A 25128-nucleotide genomic window follows, 5' to 3' on the forward strand; every position below is an offset into this window, starting at 1 on the left:
AACCGAATTAGACATTAATTGTTGAATATTTTGCCTTTCAGTTTAAGACTACAAGGTTTGTACATTTGCAAAGATTTTTTCAGAACAGAACTGCAGAAAAGCCACCAGCTCCTCAAAAGGAGGTCCCAAACACAGATGCCTTGTTCTCAAGAAGAAACTGTGTGCACCTTGGGAGAATGAAAAGCTTTTATTTTTACCATACAAAGCTCTAAGAACTAAGGTCAAGTACTGGTTAATGAAAAAGCAAAACACAATTTCTAAAAGGTATGTTAAGGAAAAGGCTGTACAAGTTATATACATTACAGTACTGTATTGGTTTTTTTTTTAAGTAATGCTTCAGCATAGCTCAGTAGAAACCATTGTGAAATAACCCACTGCCCCCTTTCGCTTCTTTTTAAATAAATGTATGCTTTGATAAGAAATAAATAAGCACTATACTGATTTTCCTCTGGACTTGGAATGCTGTGATACGAATTCTTAAGAGATCTCGTAAAGGACTTGTATTTTGCCCCCACAAACACATTTACCTGGAACTAAGAGCTGTTCAACACTTTAGACAGAATAACATGATACAATTATGAACTGTACAACTTGCTTTACAGGAGGGGCATGCCATAGTTTTGAATGCATCCTTCCCCAAAAGCAACCTGCAAACAGTAAACCAGCACACAGCAGGGCTGTGCTAAACCCTTCTACCCAGAGGAATTTTGTTTAAATAGACAACTGATACAATCTAGAATGACTCTGAGTGTAAAAGAACATATTTGGAAACAATTGAATAAAGAATGTTTACTTCCAAGCAGAACGCATTTGGAATTGGCATGTTGAGATACTACTACTACAATCATCTGAACCTGGGCTTATATTTGCTATGGAATTTCTGCTAGATGCTGCAAATTGCAGAGCCGGATCTAGGGTTGCCGGCGCCCAGGGCAACCCTAGTCTGACCTCCTCGTGCGCGCGCTCTCAGCGCTGTGTGATGATGTCATTTTGGTAACTTCATCACACAGGGCGGACGGGCAGAGGCAGTGTGCGGGGCTGGGAAGCCACCCACACCATTCGCCTCCCCACAGGCGAATGGCACGGGTGACCTTGCAGCCCCCCACCCTGCCTTTCACCTGCCCCGCCGGACAGGGGGCGGCCAGCTTGCCGTGTGCCCCCTGTCCTGCAGGGCAGGCAAAAGGCAGGGCGGGGGGCTGCAAGGTCGCCCGCTCCATTCGCCTGCCCCGCAGAACAGGGGGCGGCCGTCTGCCCCCTGTCCTGCAGGGCAGGTGAATGGTGCGGGCAGCTGTGCTGCCTTTTGCCTGCCCTGAAGGACAGGGGCAAATGGCGTGGGCAGCCGCACTGCCTTTTACCTGCCCTGCAGGACAGGGGGTGTGCAGCAAGCTGGCCGCCCCCTGTCCCATGGGGCAGGCAAAAGTCAGCGTGGGGGGTTGCGAGGCTGCCCGCACTGCTGCCTGCGTGCTCCAGCAGCTGGCAGCTGCTCCTGGCGCCCCCTCCCTGGCGGCGCCGGAGGCAGACTACCCCCCCTGCCCCCCCTCTATCCGGCCCTGGCAAATTGTATTCATTTACTGTATATGAATGCATTTTTCAGTTTACAGTATATAAAAAACATTTTCTTCCCAGAGCCATTATTTTAGTATTTACAGAAAGGTGAGCAATGAGACAGGAAGCCAAAGGTTTTTTGTAGAAAAAATCCTACAAAGGCAAGAACCAGATGCTTAATGTAAAAACAATATGGTGTCATTTAAAAGGTACGGTATGGAAAGGGTCCAGCATATTTCCAGCCCCATAAATACTAGAAGCAAAGGATTTAAAAATATAAACACACTTTGCAAGTACTCAATTTTGGATATTGAAACTGCTTCCTAGGAAAAGCTTAGGAACCTGAGATGCATGCAAGGTTAAATCTTCTAGCAAAAACACACAGCTTTCAAGCCTATTTTTCCAGTTTTTCTTTAATAAAAAGACACCTTCAATAGGCACATTTATAAAGAGCCTCAGTATGAAGTATCAATAACCAGTATTTTCTAGAAATAGAGCATGCCATGCTCCAGATCTGACGTGCTCCAAATATAATACACCAACCTCTCTTTCTAATGAGTGGTAGGGAATTTTCTTTTATTATGGGCAAGTAATATTGGTTTCTCTAAGAGAGGTCTTGTTAAGTCATAAAATGTCAGGGAAACTTCAAAACAGTGGAAACACTATCATATGCTCCCTTTATCTGACAGCATACACAACTTCAATTCAACTAGTTAGTGAATTTAAGAAAATTTCACAGATCAGATTTAAACATGGCATGCCAATTTTAGAACATGATTTACAAAATGAATTTTAAAGAAATGTCACCCATATACAAGTGTAATCTCAGTAAAGAGAACAGAGGATTTGCATTTTCACACCTACGCAAACATTCACTTTTCTTTCTTTACTACAAACACTGATTTCTGACACCCTTCTATTATAGCTTGTTACTTTTGACTCGTTTACCTTACAACAAAATGTCACTTTCTGGCCAGAAAAAGCAGCATTTTTAAAAAAAAACTGAAAAAAAAGGTAAAGGAATGATTATTCAGAACATGAAAAAAGTTTATTTCAAAAAGCATGAAAAGAAGGGGGGAAATCCTAAAGTGAAGGAGAGAAGAAACTGAACATGATCCCACCGATCGCTAACTAGTTCTATTCATCACAACCTTTTCAGTCTTCTATAAAGGTTTTTTCATATTATAAAATTTACAAAAATTCAAGATGATGCTTAGTGGAATATGACTGACTACATAATTGGCAAGCAAATCATATTCAGGGCTACCGTTTCTTGCTTTAGCTGAACTTTTGCTACTACCAAAGCACCTAAAAGGTGTGGCCCAATTGGCAAGAGTGCTATGGAAAACTTGTGACGGTTTTTTCCTAAGAGACAGGTGAACCTGTCAACACACACAATTATTTTTCCAAGGTTCTAATGGATGCAATAATCCTTAGCAAAATCCCCCAAATCTACATAAATGAAAGTTTGACTTCACTTCAAAGTAACTGACCAAAAACGCGAAGTAAATTCAGTAAGGATCAGACGTATAATTTACAGTGCTTAACTTTGGGAACCAATTTATGTAGCCTTCAGCTATAAAACTGTACTTATCAAAGATTTTTCCCAAAATGGGAAGACAGCAACATAATCGAACTGGCAACATGCTTTCAGTAAGATAAGCTGATGTAATTCCTCAGCCTTTGAAAAAAATAGTTGGCACGCCACTTTTCAATGTCACTTGACATTCTGATTGACAGGGCCCCTCCAATGTAAAAGAAAAAGTACAATGGTCCAGCCACTGGATAAATCTAAATTCCAAATATAAATAGAACTTGATCACTTTACCAGACTGAGGATTTTCACCCTCCAAAGTGGCAAGCTTATGTTATGAGCATTTTATGAAGAACATGATCAAAATGCCACTAAAAACAACAAAAAAGGGAACATACCTGATTCATGGACAGGATTATTGGACCCTCATAGCACTGTGCCATCCACTAAAGACTGTGTTTGTTTCTATTAAAAAAAACACACACACACAAGTATTCTACCCTCCAAATCTACCTTGAGCGTATATCTGTGTTAGCACTGAAACAATTTTCAGCAGTAAAGTGCTAATATGAAAGAAAGGATTACATAGTAAGTGGTTCAAAGGGAAAAAATATCCCTATTATTATGCAAGTACTTAGGAAAGGTTCCCATTATTGTAAAGAAGCAGTAGTTTTCAAACTATGACTTTGAAATTTTTATCCATGTTGATGAGCTAAGCACATTAACGGTTAATTTCCCTGGAAATGCCTTTTCCTGTATTCAAGTAAGGTTTTTTTTTCTGACCATTATTTCCAGCAACATCACCTGAAGCTTACAAGTATTCTACTTTTAAAATACTACCTCTTACTGGCTAGGTATAATAAACTGACTTGTTCTGATATGAGATGTTTTAAAACAGCAGCTTGTTCAAAAAGAACTTTACCCCCTGCCACGAAATGTTTTCATTGGAGATCATTTCAGTAAGATTCTGGTATCACGAACTCAAATTCAGTACTACCATCTGATGGGTTTTGTTTAAAAAGTGATTCATTTCCTTGTGAAACAAAGATATCATCCCAGGTCATTGGCTTTGCTGGAGGCGCTGGTGCTGCTTCTTGAGAGGCATCTTTTACTGGAACGACTGGATACGCAAGACTATTGTCATTTACCATCGGTATATTGTTGGAACCACCTGAAATATAAGCATAATTTCTGATCTGCAAGGACCTACAAGGATGCAAACGGTATAGCTTGGACTCTCCAGAAGGATCTTGGCTATGGACTGATCTTATATGTGTAGCCATGACCTGATAGTTGATAAAACACTGACCACATGCCAAGCACTGGTACCTTCGCTCACCAGTGTGATGTATTTCGTGCTTGGTACGGTATTCCGCAAGAGGGAAAACCTTATCACAATAGCGACATGGATACTTCTTCTCCCAGGAATGAACATTAAAATGTCTCCGCAAACTTGTAAGACAAACGTAGGACCTTCGACACACAATGCAGATATAATAGACCTTTCCATCCATTATGAGCTCATAGTGGTCATCATGTTTCACTTTCAGACGCTTTCTGTTTGCAGGATCATCCCCTGACGTTCTGGGCACATCATCAAGCCTGACTTCCCCATCAGCCTCATCTTTCACCGGAATGACTATGTCATAGGTATCTTCACCAATGTTAGCATAAACCTTGCAACCAGTAGACAAGCTTTCTATTTCAGTGGCTGTATCCAAAGTTATTGTCTTCTGGCCTTCCGTTACATGCTTTGGGGCAACACCTGCTGTGGAATCTTTGTTGCTTCCAGAAAGAACATCTGAGATTTTTATTTTGAATTCTGTGGCTGGGGCAGGTGGTTCTTGCGGAAAATTAACTGCTTGCTTCTTCTGTATTCCTGCTGCCTCAGCTGCAGCAGGTTTGGGGGTTGTGGGCTGCTGAACCAAAGAGCTGCTGCTTGCAGAACCTGGGCTAGATGAACCAAGAATGTCATCATCGTCCTCCACATCTTCCTCATCTTCCTCCTCATCGATGGCATTTGTTTCCATGTCAGTTAAGGAATCATTATTAGATGGCTGCTGATTCTCCTCAGGTATAGGAGAGACCTCAATTTCATGTGATGAACCAACATCTGATGAAGCACTGGTTTGTGACTGACTTAGCATAAGGACATTAGAAGTCACCTGTTTTGGAACAGAAGGTTCAGTAAACACTTGGTTTTCAGTTGGATTCAGCTGAACAGTAGATAATTCAGGTCTTGGAGCTGCCACTATGGCTGGCCGAGGAGGAGAACCAGTGCTGCTACAGTTTGTTTGGTCAGCGCCCCCAGCAGAGTTTGGACAAGGCTGGTTCTGGGTTACAGATTTAGTCTCCAGGGGTCGGTCCTTTGGAGGCACAAGCTCTGAGCAGAAGATGACATCATCATCATCAGAATCACTAATGGTAATCTTTGTGGCATCACACTCCTCCCCATACAAAGAAAAGGATTCCGTTATAACAGGTTTCCCAGCAATTAGGTTTTGACTCCCAAGCTGCATTGGAGGCTTTTGTGCTTCAAGGCCATTTGCATCCGAATTGGACCGTTCTGAAGTGCCAGATGTGATACCCCCTGACATGTTTTTCACCTGCTGCAGAGGAGCACCCAGATCAGCAAGAAATTTAACTCCAAGCAATTGCCCGGATTTAATTAATTCATCGAGCAAGTCTGATCTTATTCTGACTATTCTGGAACTGTAAATGTAGTTCAGAATTTCTGCAAAAATCTCCGCTCTTATGAAGTTCAACTCCACCACTTGTCCTGCAACTGAGAAGAGCTGGTGAAAGTAAGTGCTTGAAGCTGAAAGGACATTTCTGTGGGCTCGAAATTTCCGGTCCTCCACAATGACAGTAACATCACAGAAAACTCCATGGCCACGCTGTTCATCCAAAGCCTTTAACAGCATACCAGAGTACTGGTTGTCTGTTGCAGTAATGAGCTTTCTGGTCTCCATTCCTACAGCAAGAAAACAAAGAGAAGTCAGTTCTCTCTGCTACAGAAAAGCCAATAGACATTAAGAATTCTAAGTGTGCCTTATTTTAAAATATTCTTATGCACTGTCAAGGCAGGCCTTGACATGCACAAAAACCTAATTCAACACTGCTTTGAACCAGAATGATAATTTCTAAACGAGAATGAGACAGTTTGGTGTAGTGGGTAAGAGCAGCAGGATTTTAACCTGGAGAACCTAGTTTGATTCGCCTCTCCTCCACTTGAGGCCATCTGGGTGACCTTGGGTCAGTCACAGCTCTCTCAGAGCCCTTGCCCCACACAGAGTGATTGTTGTGAGGATAACAACAACATAGTTTGTAAGCCGCTTTAAATGTGGCATTAAGTTGTCCTGGGCAGTATATACAAGTATTATATAAGTATTATTGACTTCATTCTTTTATAAGATTAATTTGCTTAGAAATCTGTATCAGTACTGAAAGAAATCTCCTCCCTCCCTTTAATTAGGACTACAGTCCTAGCCGATTCACTTGAAGATATCTCCTCCCTTTAATTAGGACTACAGTCCTAGCCAATTCACTTGAAAATAAATCCCACTAAAATGAATGTTTCCACATAATATCCTTAATGCCAAAAGAGTTCTCACAAACAGCATACACATTACTGGGGAAAATTATCTTAACCACATCATTAGAATAAAGGAACAGTACTTATGGTTTGCAACAATGCAACAGGCTGAGTAAGTGGGGGATCGTTACCATTAATATCTGAGGTTAAAACTACATTTTAAGATCTGTGAATAATGAATTTCTTAATCACACCAATTAATTTATAAATGGTCTAATCTCAGTAGCTCCTTTTCCTAAGAAAAATCAGTATTACAACACAGCTAGCAGAAAAGCACGTTTGAAAAATAACAAACCAAACCCTGTCCATAAAATTAAGCTTCCTCCTACAGCTAGCTTGCAGAAATATTATAAATATTTATAAGCCCAGGCAGCAAAGGCCTGCACAAATGCCATTCTTCAGACAGATGAGACTATCAGTCTCCCGATGATGCATTTATAGTTCATTCACCTTGTTAAAAAAAAAAAAAGATTAAAATAATGTGGATCCTAGAACTTCTTTCTGATAAAACAGATCCTACAACTCCCTTCTGCCAAGAGTTCCACCAACAGAGAAAAGGTTTTTTTTCTGCTGCAGAAAGACTTTCTCCTTTGGAAAAAGCCAGTCTCCACTGGCAGCAGACTTGATAGAAGGAAGTATAAAATCCAACACAATGTTAGTGCCTTCTCTAACATGCCTATGTGGAAGAACTGACCACCAATGGAACTCACGAGAAGAGAATTTAAACAGGAATAATCAACAACAATAGCAAAACTAATGCACGTTTGTGATAATAAGCAAGGTTGCCAGACTGAACAAGAGACCAAAGTCTTTAAAATTGTACAAAGAGAGACCTTTTAACAAGCACACTACTTCCCATAATTGCCCCACGGCGAAGGGAGAAACTGAACATGTTGAAATTCTTGCTCCATGCAACTCCTCAAGACACAGAAGAATGGTTTCTTATTGCCACACCAAAGCTAATGAAGCAGGTGAAATAAAAAGGCTTGTAATAAAATGAAACACACAAAGATTAGCCTGTAGATCTTGCAGATTAAAAAGACTGCTTGATCAACCAGAGGAGGTGTGATTCAACACACTCCTGGATAAAATTTTGCTAGTATTTAAAGTTCCACTAGATTTCTGTTTATTCTTAGATGAGTTTGTGAATAGGTTAAAAGGATTACAGACTGTAGATACAGGAGGGAAGTGAGCTCTTGACATCCAAAGATACTGTCCAAGCCCAAAGCTAACCTAACCAAAACAACTGCAAAGAAAAAGTTCTGGATCAGCCCCCTTCCACCCAGTGCAACATGGCACATATAAGATGGGCAACCAGGCTACAAATGCTGACCGATGTTTGTAAAAAAGAGCAGAGGTGAACTTCTGAAACTCCACACTCATGCCCTGTGTCAGAATTCACCTACTTATTTATTTACTTTATTTACAGTCCACCTTTCACGCTGAGACTCAAGGCATATTACACAGTGTTATTACACCATCTGGGAATCTGCTTATTTTATAGTGGACTGCAATTATATAAGAGAAACAAAAGAAGATGGTTCTTGTATGCTTGCCAGAAGAATGCTGACCTCTTAGGTCCTAGAACAATGCAACTGCCTAACCCAGCTAAAGCTAGTTCAGCATGAAATTGAGCTGTGAACCACTAACCCTCCTACATCCTTACCACAAAAAGCACTACACTGTAGGATGCTGGTGGACTCCTGACCTTATCTGGATTGTGCATTTATTGCATTTTGGCCTTAATTTTCAGCAAAAGGGGGGCTCTATCTAGAGGTAGCCTGTGTAACAGAGTGGAAAGGGAAGGGGTTGAAGAGTCTACCATTTTTCTTTCTTTGACCTAAAAGGCCAAGGTGTAACTTGAAACCAACACCATTCAGCAAGATCTAATAAAGTATACAAAGTATCCTGACACAAGATAAAGACAAGAAGCCTTAACACCATAGTTGAAACTTATTTTTTTCTCTTCTTCTCCTTCTACCTTAAAAAAATCCTGATTTAAGAGTTCTACAGAACTGTAAAGGCTGTGTAAGATTTCCATGTTTGGTCCTGATAAAAAGTACTGCACAACTTTTGTGATAGGTGGAAATGTTCCCCTCAAAAAACAAAATCAGAAAAGGTAGCTCACTGAGATCTTAAGAGTTACTGTAACCTGAATTTGTCACCTTCTCAGATTTGCAGGAAAAGGATGGCAAGCCAAATGAAGACAGATCAGGAGAGATTTTGCAAAGAGATCCGTGCATTTTATATTTTGTACAGAAGAATGTGGAGAAGATGAGACAAGCAAGTTGCTGCCTTTCATTTTCTGACCCTGCACCAGTAACTTTAATGGTAACCTAACTGATAGAAAGGCAGCAAGAGAACCTTTTCCCACTGCTGCTCTATCAGGAAGAAGCCTCACCTGCTAAATTTCTGTATAACAACCTGCTTTTAAAGACAGCTGAGCCAGGTGGCAACCCAAGACATGGAGCACAGAGATCTGTCATGAAGAATATTTTTTTCTCAAACTGGAAGAACAGGTTTTGAATGGGAAGAAAACAGGAAAGGCTTGGGAAACTTCATGATTCTTTCAGACATGTGCCATACAGCCTTCCTCCCACTATGTCTAGAGACAGGGGCTCAGGCTGAAGTCGAGTTCTGTACTGGGCTTTGGTTTTTATGTGGACGAAAGAAGTCTGAGGAAACAGCTGCAAGTAACAATAAAAACGTCTTATAATTCAGAAATAACCATAAGTAGATGTTGCTGATGCAGGACAAAAAATGCAAGAGAACCATTTTACAGTATACAAGTGCATACACAAAATGAGAAATGTGAGAAATGAAAGAAACAGATTTGCACCACTTATGATAAAAGACTAAGTATTATTCTGGAAGAGATAAACCTTACAGTCTGGGAAGTATCACTTTATTTTAAAAAATAAACACAGAAGCTTTTAAGAACAGAAGTGCCACCACATCTAGGAAACTTCTTCTGTTAACAAACAAGGGGACTCTCACAAAGTGGATCAGACCAGGGCTTTATCTAGGCCCTGCTCCAATAGCAGTGAGATGCTGCCATGAAGCTGGGCTTGAGTCAGTGGAAGCCTTGCTCTACTTTCAACACTTTTACACCAGGCAAACTCTTAACTACAATCCTACGCACCAGAGGCAACCTACCACATGTGCTTTACAACCGCCATACCCGGCTGCTTTATGCAGTCTCAGGCAGACAACAACAAAAAGGCAAAAACCAGGTTAGCCCAGCTTTTTCTTGACCACCATGCATTGCTGTTTAACAGCACACTACGGTTGAACTTCATGGGTCAAAAGCGGTGCTGTCTGCTCAAGTAGAGAGGAAGAAAATAATGACCGGGGAGCAATGAAACTTGCTGAGAGGCAGAAATGACAACACTGCAGAACAGATGCAGGAGAGAATAGCAGTGGTTATGGGACCTGAGGAAGAAAAAAAGCAATGTATTTATATACAGCAATCATACCCTGACTCTCTCCTCCAAGGGGCACCCAAAGCAGCTGACGTTGTTCTCTTCCATCTTTCCAATAACCCTGAGAGGTAGGTTAGGCTGAGTGTGTGTGACTAGCCAGAGGTCACTGGGCAAGGATTGTAACCTAGATCCTAGATGGACACTAACCACTATGCACTGGCAATGATAGTGAAGGGGGGAGTAACGCAATGGCAGCAGTATCGGAAGAGACCTGAGGGAAAACAGAAGCAATACCATCAGGGTGGGAAGGGAAGCAATAATAGGTGGGAGGAAGGACATAGCATCGGGGCGGCGGTTTGGGGGTGTCAGCCCAAGAAGCCCTGCCTGCAACAAGTAGATGGATCAGGCTTCGGGGGCATCTTTCCGGGAGGGGGCTCGCGAAGGGCCGGGCCAAGAATGCCTCTTCCCCCCCCCATCCCCACTGAGGGAGAAGTGGGTGGGGCCCGCCTGCCGCGCTCCCGTGTGAAGATGGTGAGGGCAGGGGGCCACACAAAGGCGGCGAGGAGGAGACAGCCCCGCCGACGCTTCCTGCCCGCGTGAGGCGCGGAGCCGGGCCGCCGCGCCAGGGCCCTGCGCGGAAGGACACAAGGGAGACAAAACAGACGCATTACCTCGGCTCCTCCGGGGGCCAGTCGCGCTCCCTCCGCCACGCAACGAGGCCGGCCGCGCACCCACTGGCTCTCGCCGAACGCCCCCCTTCCGCCCCAGCCGCCAGAGAGCGCTGTTGCCGGCCGCCGCAGCGCCTGGTAGCCCTGACCCAAGCTGCACGCCCGCTCGGCTCTTTTCGGAAGCGCTCGGCAGGAGGGCGAGCGAACACCGGTCCTCGCCCCCCCCCCTCGGGTCAGGACCCGAGCGCACGAGGCGCGCTTCGGAGACTTTCGGGAACTCGGGGCGTTCGGAGAACCGGCTGCCGAAGGAGCTCGGAAATAGCCGAGCGAGCCGCCCACGTGAGAAAGCGGGGCTCGCTCCTGGACCGCTGGCGCCCGGCGCGGCTTCTGCTGGCGCCCCGCCCTGGAATTAATGTTGTAATGCTTGAGCACGCTTTCTTGCGAGCAAGCATGCATTTACGTTTATGCACTATCTGTGTGTGTGTGTGTGTTGAGAGAGACACACATACACAATTTTAATATCCCATTTTAGCATTTTATATGCTATCGAAATTATGGTTCTGCATCTTCTCAATAAGGTTTGCCTCTGCAAATCTAACTCCCATTTTAATCGGGGCTGCAATCTTGTGCAAATTTATGCTAGCGATCTACCAAGGTAAAACTGCTGCAATGGCCTTTAAGAGGACTGCTCTGAAGTAAATGGGATGTGAGTGAAGCAAGTTGCTCAAATGCGCTTAGTCCGGAAAGCCACCGATAAGAACAATTCCCACAATCGCTCTTCCAACAGCAAGGACAATTTAGTCAAAATACTTGCCTAGACAAGTTGCACTTTTAGAAGCAGTATGTTGCAGCTAATTAAAATAAATCAGATCTACCGACGGAGCTGAAGGATGTCATTTAAACCAAAGGCATTCTGAAACGGTAGAAGTAACTTGGACAGCCTTTTACTTTAGTCTTTCAGCAGCGACAAAGACAGCAGTGGCAACACTGGTCCAGTATAAATGCTTAGTTTTTGTATTGAGGACACTGACTGCAGCCTTCCTCAGCTGTAAAGCTCAGCTGTCTCTAGACCCACCTACAAACTGGAAGAGGTGAATTAGGAACAAAAGCAATCTGTTATCAGTTCAGATTAGGGTTTTACAATCAATGCATCCTTAAGCATATCAAAAAGATGTTGATTGACTGAAAACACATTGCTGTAATGGCCCAGGAATCAGGGGTATCTAAATAGGATACCTCTGCTTAATCTCCTATTGACATTCAGTCTTTGGTAGGCTGATGGGACCTATTCAGATGACCTGTTCATCTAAAATGGCAGTGATTGCTTGAATTGCAAATGTAAGCTGCTTTGCCTGGAAAATTCACACTTTCAGTTCCTTGCTGAATTCTGAAAGTGCTTTGCAGTGTTCTCCAGAGAACGGGAACCAGGGAGGAATTCTTGGAACGCTTTCACAGCAAGTTGCAAGTGTGGACCTTCTAGCAACTGACCACTTAGGGGACCCTATGAGCAACAGAAATGTATAAAACTGCAATGCTAGCTACATTTACTCAGAAATAAATCCAACAGAGGTCAGTGGGTCTTACTTTCTAGTAAGTGTGTTCAGGAAGAACATGAGTAGCACCAGCATCTTCACAGTGACCAATCAGATGCCTCCAGGAGCTGATAATAAAGCAATAGCCTTCTTTCAGCAGCTGGTGTTGAGAGAAGCTTTGCCTTTGAACCTGGAGGTGTCATCATTTATTGATGCATTTATGGACCTAATCATTTAACATTTTTACACAATTTTATTATTTAGTATATTTTTATCCCATCCTTCCCAATAGCTAAGGCATACATTGGTAACCCACCCATATAGTCCTCACAAGAACTCTGTGAGATGGCTTAGGCTGAAAGAGACTGACTGGCCCAAGATTACTCAATAAGTTTTAAGGCAAGCAAGAAACTGAACTGGGGATCACCCAAGTCCAGTATTCCAATCTCTACACCACACCAGCTCCAGAGCAGCTCTCAATAAAAAATGTTTATCATACAACACACATAATAAATCCAAATGACTAATAATAATTGATTAGATTGCAACTTAAACCCATTTTATACCACGCACTTGTTTCTATTGTCCCTTTTCTCCTTATCACAAAGACTGCTTCTAAAGTCTGTGGATCTATTCCTTAGAAAAACTATGAAGATTTTCAGTAGGTGGATATATAGTACTGCATCCTCTTGCAATATGGGGAAACTCCATTATTTACTGCAGCTGGATTGGCATCCTTTTAATTCATTACCTTTTAATATTAGTTGAAACCCATTATTTCCCTGAGCATAAGTCTCTTTCACATCACCATCCAGGTACTCCAAGGTTGTTATTATTTGCAACTAATTCTCTGTCCTTAGATGCCTTGAAGTACTAAATGGCAAGGATTACTACTTTTAGAGATGGGGAAAAGGCTTGCCAAACCATTTCCAGTATGCTTCTCTACCCACATCCCTTTCCACTAGGGTTCTTGGTAGTTAACATTCCCTCTGAAGGGAGAAAAAATGGTGCTAGAGTTGGAATGTTTTACAATCTGCTGTGACTCCCCAACAAGTATCTCTACCTGTTGTTCCTAAAACAGAGTAGTACTTACATCATGTCTAATACTAGCCCTAAAACAGGTTTCAAATGAAGTGGTACTCAGTTGTCTTGGGTGTTGATCCTTCATCTCATGCAAAATTGGGGGCAGGGGAAGGACATTAACACTTGCAAGAATTTCTCACATCTTAAAATGAATACACAATTCTTATGTAGAAATAAAGGGTTCCAATATAAAGTACTTCCCAGGAAGTTGCTTACAACTGAGCTATAAAATGAACTGTGATTCAAGCAACCTAATAGCTAAAAATTCCCAGGTTCAAATAGGTGGCTGTAGGCAAGCCATGAATTCTCTCTTTCAGCCTAATGGACTCCCTAGCACTGAATAGAGAGACAGAATTCTTATCTCACCACAAATGCTAATTTCCTACCCCCAAGCATTTCTACCCTACATTAACCAAGCAGATTGCATTTCACACGGTACCACTACATCCTGATTCACTTCTTTACAACACCCCTTCCATCTTCTCACTAGGATATTAGGGTTCATGGATCTCCATTCCTGCTGGTATCTAATGAAAGGGATTCGACGCTTGAAAGCTTACATCCAGGCAATCTTGTTGGTGTTCAAGGTGTTACTGGACCCAAATCTTGCTGTTCCTGCAGCCAAAAACTCGCATCTCCAGTGTAGCGCTAATAACACGTTAGGAGGCTGATGTAAAGATTACAGCAAGCCAATGTACTTCTGAAGTACCCGGATCTGTGAAACACACTACATAAATGCTAAGCATTTACCGCACAAGTTTTAGGAATCTACCAACACGTCTTCACATCTTTAAGCCCAAATCGCCAAAATAAAAATTAAAAAAACCTGTCACCTTCAGCGCTTTGTGGAGCACCAAAAAACCCCCCCATAAAAACCACGTGCAAGCCTTTAACTTGAAACAATAGTGCCATTTCTTGCAAAATTAGTGAAAACTTGCTTTGTAAGCGCGTGGTGCGTTTCTGGCTATTAGCCAGGCGTTATCAGAAGGCTAACGGAGATGCTCTTTGCGCTGAAAGAACTGCCTTTATTCCTCCATACCCCCCCCCACCCATCAAGGAAAGTCCTTCAGAGAACACACTCCAGGCGCTGCGAAGAGATAACGGGAGAGAAAAGCGCTATTAGCTCATGCCGAGGCCTTCCCGGCTTCCCCATTGATCCCAACCGACTGAATCAAAAAAGCCGCGAAAAAACCCACTTTTCTGCTCTCTGTTTCCAACGACCGGTGTGGGCTCCTTAATCACACCTCCGTCGAGTAGCGCCAGCGACGTGAGCGGGAAGAGGGGCTACCCTTACCTGGAGTCTTGCCTCCCGCCTCGGTCATGGCGCCAGGCTCCATCGTCTCTCAGGGGCCGCAGCCCATCCAAGCACAAAGGAACCGCCTCCAGGAACCCATTCGAAGCAGCCTTGTTGCAACCCGAGCGGCATAATGTGTTGCGCCCCGATGTGCCGCCGTCGAAGCGAGGCTTAACCCGACATCAGCGCGGCCGGAGGAAGGTGGCAAGGGGACCGGAAGTAAGGGAGCGGAAGAAGAAAAAACTGCGCACGCTTCTGCTTTGCATTTCCACCCCATTCGGAATGGTTGTCTACTCAACTCAGCACTTCCGGGTTTAATTTGCGGGGCAAAGAGGGAGGGGAGTGTGGGGGTGGAGGGCGCCATAGAGATCTAAGCTCCCGCCGCTGTTTTCCTCGTGTAATTCTGAGAACAGTCTGGTTAAAAAAAAATCCGGAGGTGTAGTCCTGATCTTGACGATGGCGGGATCTAGAGCGGAAGTGACGTTAAACCCTGGAAGGAAAACTAACTGCCGTGAGTCCCTGCATATCCGGAAGTAACCGCGGCCTAGTGAGCGGCGCTCCTTGAGAGGTAAGGGGGGGAGTCGCCGAGCGATGGCGCCGGTGTCCCGCTCGAGGAGCCCGGTGGCGTCTCCAACCTCTCGACGGGGACGGGCCGCTGCCTCGGCCAGCCCTTCCCCGCCAAGGTCGAGCCGGAGCAGCAGAAGGTCCCGCTCGAGGTCTCGGTCCCGCGAGCGCAACGGCTTCAGGCAGCGCCCCGGACCTGCGCATCACTTCAGCCACCGACACGGCCCCGAACATTACGGCAAGGAGCAGGAGGAGTCGCTGCGGCAGAGGCGAGTAAGAAGCCTCGTTTTCCCAGAGCTGGGGGCGGGGGGCAAAATTCGGACAGTTCGAAGATAAGTGACGTACAACGGATCTGTACTACATACTCTATCAAATATAGTGCATCTAGGTTTGCCAGCCTCCAGGTTGGAGCTGGACATCTCCTGGAATAGAACTCATCTCCAGCTGACAGCGGTCAGTTCCCCTGGAGAAAGTGGCTGCTTTGGGAGGTGGACTGTACGGCACTATACCTTGCTGAGGCTCCCCTTACCCTCTTCCCAGGCTCCCTAAATGCCCCGGAATTTCCCAAGTGTGAGATGGCAACTCTAATTGCATAAACAAAATCTTCAAACATAAGTTTACTATATTCATTATCTCAAATATTTTCTAGATTAGAGGCATGTAAAGAAAAACCCATTACATCTGGACTCTGAGCCCAAGTCCTCAAGTGTTCTCTCTTGGAACCGTCCTTCACGATCCTTCTGCTGTATGCATTGGGCCCTGAATGGTTCACTACTAAATAGCCAGCCTGCCACTTTCATTACATCCCTCCAAAGGGCTGTATTTCTCTCACCCTTTACAACAACCTTGTGAGGTACATTAAACCTGGCTGAGAGTGACTGGTCCAGGGTCTCCTAGCAATCTTCATGTTTGAGCTGGGAGATTAGGGACCTAATGATTACCCAGACATTGGTCAACTGCACCTGCTGCCAGGTTGGATCTGGCACAATTCTTATTGGCAGAGCAGATGTACTCTAAACACTCAGAAGAGGGGGGGGGCGTGTTTTAGATTTATGCTTTTCTGGACTGTGAATGCATATGCCCAGTACTGTTTTCTGGGCATTGCTAATACTCTAAGCCTCAGAGTGGCTTCTCAGCCACCACGCCCAAGGCCTGGCAACTGTCCTAATGGGCCTCTTCCCTCAAAAGCCATTTCATGTGCTCAAGGCTGCAGCCCTGTGTATAGCTGTGTGGAGTAAACCTCATTAAACCTAGTGGGACTTACTTCTGAGTAAATATGTATATGATCAGTTTGAAGCTGTCTGGTAATTGAATTTAGAAAAGCTGTTTTAGTAGAAATCAGCAAAATTTTAAAAACGATCACATGTTGGATAGCAACCCCAGTTTTAGCATCATTTGGTTTGCAAAATCAAGGACAGAGTTAGATTCGACATGATCAGTAAGTATTCATCAAAATACTAGTGGCTATAATAATTCCTTTAAATCATATTACAAATCACTTTGTAATGGATGGACCAGCAGACCTCCTGAGGTTGCCCTTGATCCAGCTCTAGGTGAGATTGTCCCTCTCCCTTCAGCTTCTAAATGTCATTGGTGAGGCCATCAGCAGAGAGGGAAGTTGCTAGACATCAGTCTGTCTCCAGGAGTGAGCACTTTCCCTGTCAAACATACACCATGCACTCTTCTATCATGCTTGGGCCACAACCTTGCTGAAATTACATTTTAATTGTATTGTATTTTACCCAGTTTTCCAACAACAATTTTTTTTCTCCCAAAGTCATGCAACAAACAAACCTTTACCATTCCTCCATCAGCGTGGCAACAAGGGAACCTTTTTGTAGATATCTACCTAAATGTTTTTATCCTCCCCATCTCCCCAAAAGCTTAGGGCAGCATGCTTCCACTATGTCTCCCCTCCCCCAATTTCATCCTTGCATTAGTCCTGTCAAGGTAAGTTTGGCTGAGAAAATGACTAGTCCAAGTTCATCCAGTGGTCTTCATGACAGGGGTTTTTACACTATACTATACTGGATGAAACTGCTAGGAAGAAATTCCCATGTTTCTTTCTGTGCGTCAGGCTTTTCTTAAAGCAAAGATCAGTTTTTAAAAGTGCCTTGTTTGTAAAAACAAATGTTTCATTTTAAACTGAATGCTGTTTATGGGGGGAGGCTCTAAAACCAGATGCTGGATACAGTCCTTTTTTAAGGAATACCAGATTATCAGTACTTTTACAATATTATATTTTATTCTTTTCTGTGACCAGTAATGTGAAATTTTCTGCAGTTTTGGACTCCTATCTGTGTGAGGTGTTGTGTTTACCTAGCCTGAAAATGAAATAATAATAAAGTGGCAACCTACACCCCAGCTAAACTTTGGAAGACAAAAAAAAATCTCAGGCGTACATTGGCCTCCGGTCCCCAATAGAGCAAAACCATAAATATTCCAGCATCTCTCCAAGTGTTCCCTTACCCTTGCTGTATCTTCATTGTTAAAGGGTTATTTCACAGGGTTCTAGGAGTTGCAGGTCTAGGCTGTGATGTACAAGCTAACTTTGAACTGTTGAACTCATATTTAGATTGGCTTTGATTTCTAGCTGCCACTCTGTGTGCATCTACTTGGTAGCAAATTCTGTTGTATTCAGTGGGACCAGTCTGAGTTAGAAATGCATAGAATTGGGTTAATAGTGATTATAATGGGAACAAGCTGCTGTAAGTATGATGCCATTGATGCCAGTGAACTGGAGACTTAACTGATGGTTCAAATTTGGTTAGGTTCAAATTTGCTGTAGGACAACTGAGAAAGAAAAAAGAACCTTCTATCAATAAATAGAGATAGAGCTCTTATGGGAATCATACATCAAGTTCTGCATTATAGCATCACAGTTCAAATTATTATTCCATGCCTGTGGTTTGTGAGCCAGTGTTGTGCTCTTATATACATAATACAATGTTCTGGATTTTAACAGAGATGCATCTTTTACAGGAGGTTAAATGAGAGAGAGAGAATAGGTGAACTTGGAGCACCTGAAGTTTGGGGATTCTCGCCAAAGGTTCCAGATCCAGAGTAAATACTTTTGATTTTAATCTTGGTTTCCTTTCCTCTTGTAGACTTTTTTTCCATAATAGTAATGTGAAATACATTTTACATTCTTTTTTATCTTACTTTTTAAAGTGTAATTCTCCATCTCAGACTAGTCTTGATACAAAAACAAGCTTACTGTTTAGAACGCAACATACTGATATAGTTATTAAAATATTTAAGTATTTGATTGAGATTAGCTGTATGGATTTTCCTGTGATTGTGTGTCTTTTGTGCTTCAGTCCATCCAAATCAAATATTGATTGTGTTCTGTCTTTGAACTTAGTTCAGATGAACATACCCCTGCAGAAGATGAAGATGGAATATCTAAAAAAAGCAGCTCCTCTGATTCCAGCTCAGAAGGTATCTTATTTGATTAAATATTTCAGACATTTTATAATAATATCTGTGAGACACTGAGTCATTTTACCTTCCTAGCATTAATGAAATTGCTAAAACAAGTTCCATAATCAATTCTTGACCCAGGAGAGTTCCTGTTGTCTTAACAGTTCTGGATACTTTATTTAGGAACAGTGTCTCCCATCCTGGTACTCTAGAGGTTCATTCAGAGGAGAGACAGTATGGTGTAATGGTTAGAGTATCCGACTGGAACCTCCAGGTTTGAATCCCAGTCAGCTTTTCTCAGAATCACCACATTACACTCCTTACTACATCCGCTGGCCTCATACTCTTTTGTCCATGCTGCCTCATGATCCTCCAGGATAACCTTTTGGGGATCAAAGGGTACCCCTCCTCCCTCTTGTACCAGAAGAAAAGTTGGTCAGATCCAACTTGATGCCTTGTATCCCATAGAAACTGTTTCTGAGTCAGGAACTAGCAACTGAGTGCTACTGGAATGAACTATTTGACTTGACTGTAAAACATTCTCTTATTAAATGTCTTTCAGAGGAGGAAAGGAAAAAGAAGAAAAAGAAAAAAAAGAAAAGAAAAGCTCTTTCACGTATGTGTTTGTACTAATAGTATTGACTCTCTGCCTCTAGTTTGGGATTGGCCTCTTATATATGGGAATCTTACTTAATTTGCTTTTTGCAACAAGAATTTTTTTCCGGAGGGAATGTGTATATAAAAGAGGTTATATTTTCTCTCCTTAGTCAACAATTTACATGAGGAGTAACAGTTTGTATAATCTTAAAGCTGTGTTTAGTCTTTTGCTGAGTTTTGAAGAGTAACTCCTTTCCACTTTCAAGAGTTTTGTATAACTGGAATTCAAACTCTATGAAATACCAGTATTGCTCCCATAGATACTAAAATCTGCCGGAGATGATCAATAGTATATTGTTATTTTCATAGCCATTGCTTGATCTGGTACATACTATAGACAGTGTAGGATTGCAGTGGCATATACAATTGGGAGTCAGGGCTTAAACATACATGGTGCTAGGAGCTTGTGAACAGAGCTCCCAAGTGCTATTTCAGATATGGAAAATGTGGGGAGGAGATTTCTTGTTTGTTTGTTTGTTTTGTTTGGTATTCCCTCAGTGACCCCTCTTCCTTACCCTAGGTTGTAATTGCTGCCTCTGTGTGTTTATAAATGTATTTTACTTTTAGTTTACATTGATTTTATGATGTGTTTTATAATGTTCTTCTTTTAATTATTAGCCACCTTGGTGGCCTTGATTGGAAGAAAGTCAGGATATAAATTTTGTAGATAAATATTTCCTTGTAATGATTTTAAGTGTGTGTGTATCTTTAAATGCTTGGTGTGGTACAGATGAAGAATGGGCGTGAAAGAGAGGGGTGAGTGAGTGAGATGATTGGTTGATGACTGAGAATGTGGGTGGAGTGAACTGCTGTTGTTAGTTACTGAGCAGAGAGAGAACATTCAGTCTGGGCAAAGCTGTGTGCAGCCTTAGGGTGTCTATGCATTTCTGAGAGAAATATTAAATCTGGGCAAAGCAGGCAACCTGTGTGGAAGCCTGAACTTTGTGTGTCTATGAGAGAACATTCATTCTGTCTATAGCAGGCAAACTGTGTGCGCGCCTGAGAGAGAGAGAAAGTCTATGTATATTTGAGTGAGAGATTGATCTATCTGAAGCAGGCAAACTGCGTGTGCACCTGAGAAAGTTTATATATATCTGTGTGACTGAGCCTATGTAAAGAACTTTAAGAACTGATAACTATCTTTGAAACCATCAAGCTTAAGAAATAGTATGAAATGGATACGCTTCTTGTAAAAATAAACGTTTGTTTTGTTTTGTTTTTTTAATCCCAGAGTATATGTTATTCCTATGTATTCCATTCCTATCCTCAGGACCACATAAACCCACAAAGGAGCCTGACACATTATTAAAAGGGAAATTTAAAGTAACTCTTTTTGAATATAATTCATGGTGGCAGCAATCTACTCAGAGAGTGTAAGAAGAGGGTTAAAGACAAAATTTAACTAACTGAGAAATAAAGGGGGTCATAACACTCCTCCCTTTGGTCCTTGTCCAACTCAAGGGCCCTTGCTCCTGATTTTTATAAAGGGGTGAATGCTGATGGCATTCACAGATGATCTGATGGTGCATCTGTTCGAAACATTGGTTTCATTACATTTGAATTTTTTCTGAGCAAACATGCATAAGATCAAGCTGTTGGCTTGTAAAGCCTGATCTACGCTGGAAATGTTTGGCTGCTGTGGCTCCTGAGGGACTCGGAAAGGCAGTTCGTTGAAACCCCTTCAAATTCTTTGGCAGCGATCCATAGGTTACAGAAATACAGTTCCTTGGAGGGGGAAGCCTTGATATTTAATAACCAGTTTCAGATGAGCAATGCTTTTTTAACATAGGCGGGCTCTTAATTAACTGCTGATCTTTTCTGGCACATGAGGAAGTCTGAGCCTTTTCTGCATGTGCAAATATGTTTGTGAGAGTTTAAGGAAGAAATTCATTGATCAGCAGACCAGCATGTGTGTAATTGGCATTGGTGAAATTCTCCATCCTACCAGCCCTGGAATATTTCATGCCTTGTCTTTGCTTTATTTTTCCTTTCTTATATGATTGACATTTCAGATGCAGAAGAAAAAAAGAAAGCCAAGAAGAAGAAAAAGAAGCACAGAAAGTAAGTAAAACCATTAAAAACCTTGTGTCTCTCTTCTTTGGGGTCTGTGTCTTGCTATATTGCAGTGGAATCAGCAGTGGCTGTTTCTTCAGCTGCCTATCAGCAAAGCCCAGATCTGTGTGTCACCAAGAGACTTGTTTGCAGATTCTGCTATCTTACTACCTTTTTGTGTTTTTCTTTCCTTCTTTTCTGTTCTTATGGTGTTGCACAGTGTGTTTCGTTACTAGATATATTAACATTCTGTTCTGGATTCTCCTTTTGCTGCATGCTGTGTTCTGTATGTATGAATTAAAAAATATTAAGTTTTAGGGCATTTCCTAAGAACCTTTCATGCTTTGATTATTTTCTTGCAGCCTACTGATTGGTTGTGCTGGTCAGTTTACAGAGATGACAACAGGCCAAACCCTTTATCTTGTTCCTAGCAACCTTTCCCCTCTTGTTTTGGTTTACGAATCTACCCCATCTCACTTTTTAACAGAAAAAAGTCTAAGAAAAAAAAGTCTAAGAAGAACAGGAAAGACTCCAGTGACTCAAGCACAGAAGATTCTGATGACGAAGCACTGCAAGGAGATGAGCTGTGGATTGAGAGATCAAGTAGGTCTTCACCATTCATACCTGACAAAAACTGATTCCCATGGGGTCCTTCTTTGTGATATTGTTCTCCATTAAGTCACTGCATCTTTTAAGGGTTGTAGATCAATTTGAGCTTTGAACTGATTTGTTCATATGGTCACTAATATTGTGGTGTAAATAATAATACACATTTATGTTTTAAAAGATTTTTTTAATAAATGCTTTATGGAAAGCAGAAGGCTTTTTGGTCACTTTTTTTTTTGCCTCCCCCGTTCCCTCTGTGCTGCAGAAAATGCAGATTCTGTGGATTTCATAGGACCTGAAGCTCCGATTACTCATGCTTCTCAAGATGACCGACCTTTGAAGTAAGTACAGTAAGATTTCAAAGTATGAATCCAGCTGTAACAACATGTTGGCAGTCTTAAGATGACATTATCCACCATACTACAAATGAAAGCTGAGGCCAAAAGAACTGTACCTTCCATAAGGCCAGCTAATTTGTTTGTTTGACTGAACTGATATTTGATCTGGAGGCTTCCTAGCTTTCTCTCTTAGCCACTGTGTTCTTTGAGAATGGCTCATTTCATTCCTTGACAACATGGATTACAGTTATAGTCAACTGGCCAATTAGGGCTGATCCAGCCACTAGCCAGTCCTGGTGCAGGAGAATGTGTTGTGCTGCAGCTTTTTGAAAGTTGCTCTGCACTGTGATATTGGAAGCCCTGTTCATACTGAGAAAGCCTCTGCTGAGACTGGAAGACTTGGACCTCTTTAGAAACCTGCAGATGAGTCTAGAGTACAAAATACAATCTACAGCACAGATGCAGGGAACACACAGTGGCTAGTGTTGCCTGTCTTGATGTATACTAGGTCTTGCTAAGGCAGATAGAGCTTTAAAATGGAGGAGAAAGCATGGTGGGAGGATAGAACCAAAGAACTTGGATAGTGGTAAGCAGGAGCCTGTTGTCTTTTGCTGCGTCCACATAAGGAGGCAGGGACAGGGAGGAAGTACAATGTGGCAGCAGAAGATCAAGGATGGATCCACAGTTTAGGTATCTCTTACTGATTTGGAGGCTCTTTGTAAGGCACATTCTGTGTGTGCTGGAATCTTTTCCTTAAAATCATGCATTACTTTGTTGTAGCCTTTGCTTGCAGCTGCTTCCTATAAATAGCTTTGTGCTGGACTGCTTGGTTGTAGGTAGACCCTATCTAGATTTAAGAGGTCATTTTAATGGTTCTGGAAGGATCTGTATCCTCATTTGAGATGGCGTTCTCTCTCTTTTTCAAAGCTATGGACATGCCTTGCTCCCAGGTGAAGGTGCTGCCATGGCAGAGTATGTAAAAGCTGGGAAGCGCATCCCTCGGAGAGGTGAAATCGGCCTAACTAGTGAAGAGATTGCATCATTTGAAAAGTCTGGCTATGTAATGAGTGGCAGCAGGTGAGTCGTGTAATGAGGACTGTGATGCAGTTTCACTGTAGAAAGTCTTTTGTACTTGGCTATTACACGTTTGGGGTGGAGGAGCTGAGGATATGCCTAAATACTCTGTGGCTAGTTGGTTATCAGGTGAGGTTGAATGTTGTTGGATTTTGATGACCATCGTGTTTCTCCCAAGGCACCGGCGAATGGAAGCAGTGCGTCTACGTAAAGAGAACCAGATCTACAGCGCAGATGAGAAGAGAGCTCTAGCATCTTTCAATCAGGAGGAGAGGCGGAAGAGAGAGAACAAGATCTTAGCAAGCTTCCGGGAGATGGTGTACAGAAAAACGAAGGGGAAAGATGACAAATGAACTATTTGCTTCCTCTTGATAGAAAATGGATTTGAGTTGACATTGATGAATCTCACCTGCTACGGTGATTTGCAAACAAGTTAATCTTGGGTCACCGTTCCTCTGGGCCAGTTAAACCCCTTGGCAGACTGGCTTGGGTGGCCTATTGATCAGCTTGTAGGACATTGGCAGACACAGAATTACTTGGTCCTACAGGTACCAAGATGAGCAAGGCATGTCTCCACACAGAATAGACCAAAACATTGCCAGGAGGGTGATGAGATACTGCCACAATTTCAACTGGATTCTTTGTTCACCCCTGGAGATCTGAAATAAAGGACACTCTTTAAAATTCTGAACAGCACAGTAACTGAAGCTTATGACAGCAAAAAACCAAAAACCCAGGGGCTTTTAAAAGTTGGGGAATTTGCTTAAAAGCATCTTTTGGTATATTCTTATTAAGAGAGTACTGGGCCTCCTGAGTGACAGGCTGAACGAGTTGAAGTTATACCTTTTATTGGACCGGAGAATCAAATAAAAGATGGGCCCAATAAAACAGCAACACGCTTAATATGAGCATCACCTTTTAAGCTTTCTATCTAGAACAAGTCTCGTTGGTTAGTGTTTTTGCTCTGTTTTTATTTTAATAGAGTGACTTAATTCGTAGATTTGGTTTCATGACTTTGGATTGTCATTATATACATATATATATATATTTAACATAACAATACTGAGAATCTGATCTATATAATTTTACAAGAGAGGGGAGCAGCTTGAGGAGAATAGAGATTTTGCTGCCTGACTTTGTGGTGTAAATAATGCTTTGCAAGGTAGAAGGGTGGAAATCTGTAGGTCATGATGGGGTAAACCTAACATTGTTTTTATTTTAGATACTCAGTTTCATGGTTCATTTCCACCACCACTATTTATTTTAGTCATCCGATATGTGGGCAAGTGCCAAGCAGCAGAACTTCTGGGGAGGGCCACCTCTGCTTCTGAAATTTTCCCATACGGCATAGCAAGCTGCTCCTGAAATTCAGGGGAACCTCAGGAGTTCCCCCAAGACAACATTAGGAGCTGCAATCTGGGAAACAGAATAGTGGGGGAGGGCTTTGTCAGATATCCAAATAAATTCCCCCTCCCTTCAATTGCTAAAAATGAGTATTTCTGGAAATATATTTTTTAAAAATAAAGTGTTTCCTTGGACACACCTGGTTATTTTTGTACTGTGATGTTTAATATGCAGGTTGCGGCTTTGAAGACCTGACTGAGTCTCTGACTTAGCATGATGGCAGTATAAGAAGAAGAAAGTCACTGTCTCATTCCAATTACATTGAAGGCATTAGTTGCCATTTGAAAATTCTTTAATTTGGATTTGGGTATAGTGAGCAGTTCTTAAACAAGGATTA

At 42.4% G+C, this 25128-nt stretch overlaps 2 protein-coding genes across 3 annotated transcripts; one reads left to right on the plus strand and one right to left on the minus strand.

Annotated features, from left to right (window-relative positions):
• Positions 1-1942: 1942 nt before the first annotated feature.
• On the minus strand, positions 1943-14855 carry ZBTB33 (zinc finger and BTB domain containing 33). Of its 2 annotated transcripts, none has more exons than XM_054997089.1 (2): positions 14674-14855; positions 1943-6053 (listed from the first exon to the last, which is right to left on the minus strand). In XM_054997089.1, the coding sequence occupies exons 1-2, from the start codon at positions 14714-14716 to the stop codon at positions 4036-4038; spliced, it is 2061 nt and encodes a 686-aa protein (XP_054853064.1). In that variant the 5' UTR covers positions 14717-14855; the 3' UTR covers positions 1943-4035. The 2 variants fall into 2 exon arrangements, with proteins under 2 accessions (XP_054853064.1, XP_054853065.1); XM_054997090.1 differs by lacking the exon at positions 14674-14855 and adding an exon at positions 10768-10916.
• A 213-nt stretch (positions 14856-15068) lies between these two features.
• Positions 15069-24925, plus strand: NKAP (NFKB activating protein). The gene is made up of 9 exons (XM_054997095.1): positions 15069-15506; positions 18220-18300; positions 18602-18678; positions 19223-19276; positions 21330-21378; positions 21857-21972; positions 22241-22316; positions 23241-23390; positions 23566-24925. The coding sequence occupies exons 1-9, from the start codon at positions 15265-15267 to the stop codon at positions 23738-23740; spliced, it is 1020 nt and encodes a 339-aa protein (XP_054853070.1). The 5' UTR covers positions 15069-15264; the 3' UTR covers positions 23741-24925.
• Positions 24926-25128: the final 203 nt, after the last annotated feature.

This window comes from Eublepharis macularius, chromosome 13 (assembly GCF_028583425.1).
Source record: "Eublepharis macularius isolate TG4126 chromosome 13, MPM_Emac_v1.0, whole genome shotgun sequence".
Classification (NCBI taxonomy): Eukaryota; Metazoa; Chordata; class Lepidosauria; order Squamata; family Eublepharidae; genus Eublepharis; species Eublepharis macularius.

What these genes read in the sequence shown, in the direction of transcription:
- ZBTB33 (XM_054997089.1), bottom strand. Translation starts at nt 14,716, where the DNA reads ATGGAGCCTGGCGCCATGACCGAGGCGGGAGGCAAGACTCCAG. An exon ending in GGCGGGAGGCAAGACTCCAG is followed by an intron (nt 6,054 to 14,673) that starts GTAAGGGTAGCC and finishes TTCTTGCTGTAG; the next exon opens with GAATGGAGACCAGAAAGCTC.
- NKAP (XM_054997095.1), top strand. Translation starts at nt 15,265, where the DNA reads ATGGCGCCGGTGTCCCGCTCGAGGAGCCCGGTGGCGTCTCCAACCTCT. An exon ending in GCTGTGGATTGAGAGATCAA is followed by an intron (nt 21,973 to 22,240) that starts GTAGGTCTTCAC and finishes TCTGTGCTGCAG; the next exon opens with AAAATGCAGATTCTGTGGAT. An exon ending in TATGTAATGAGTGGCAGCAG is followed by an intron (nt 23,391 to 23,565) that starts GTGAGTCGTGTA and finishes GTTTCTCCCAAG; the next exon opens with GCACCGGCGAATGGAAGCAG.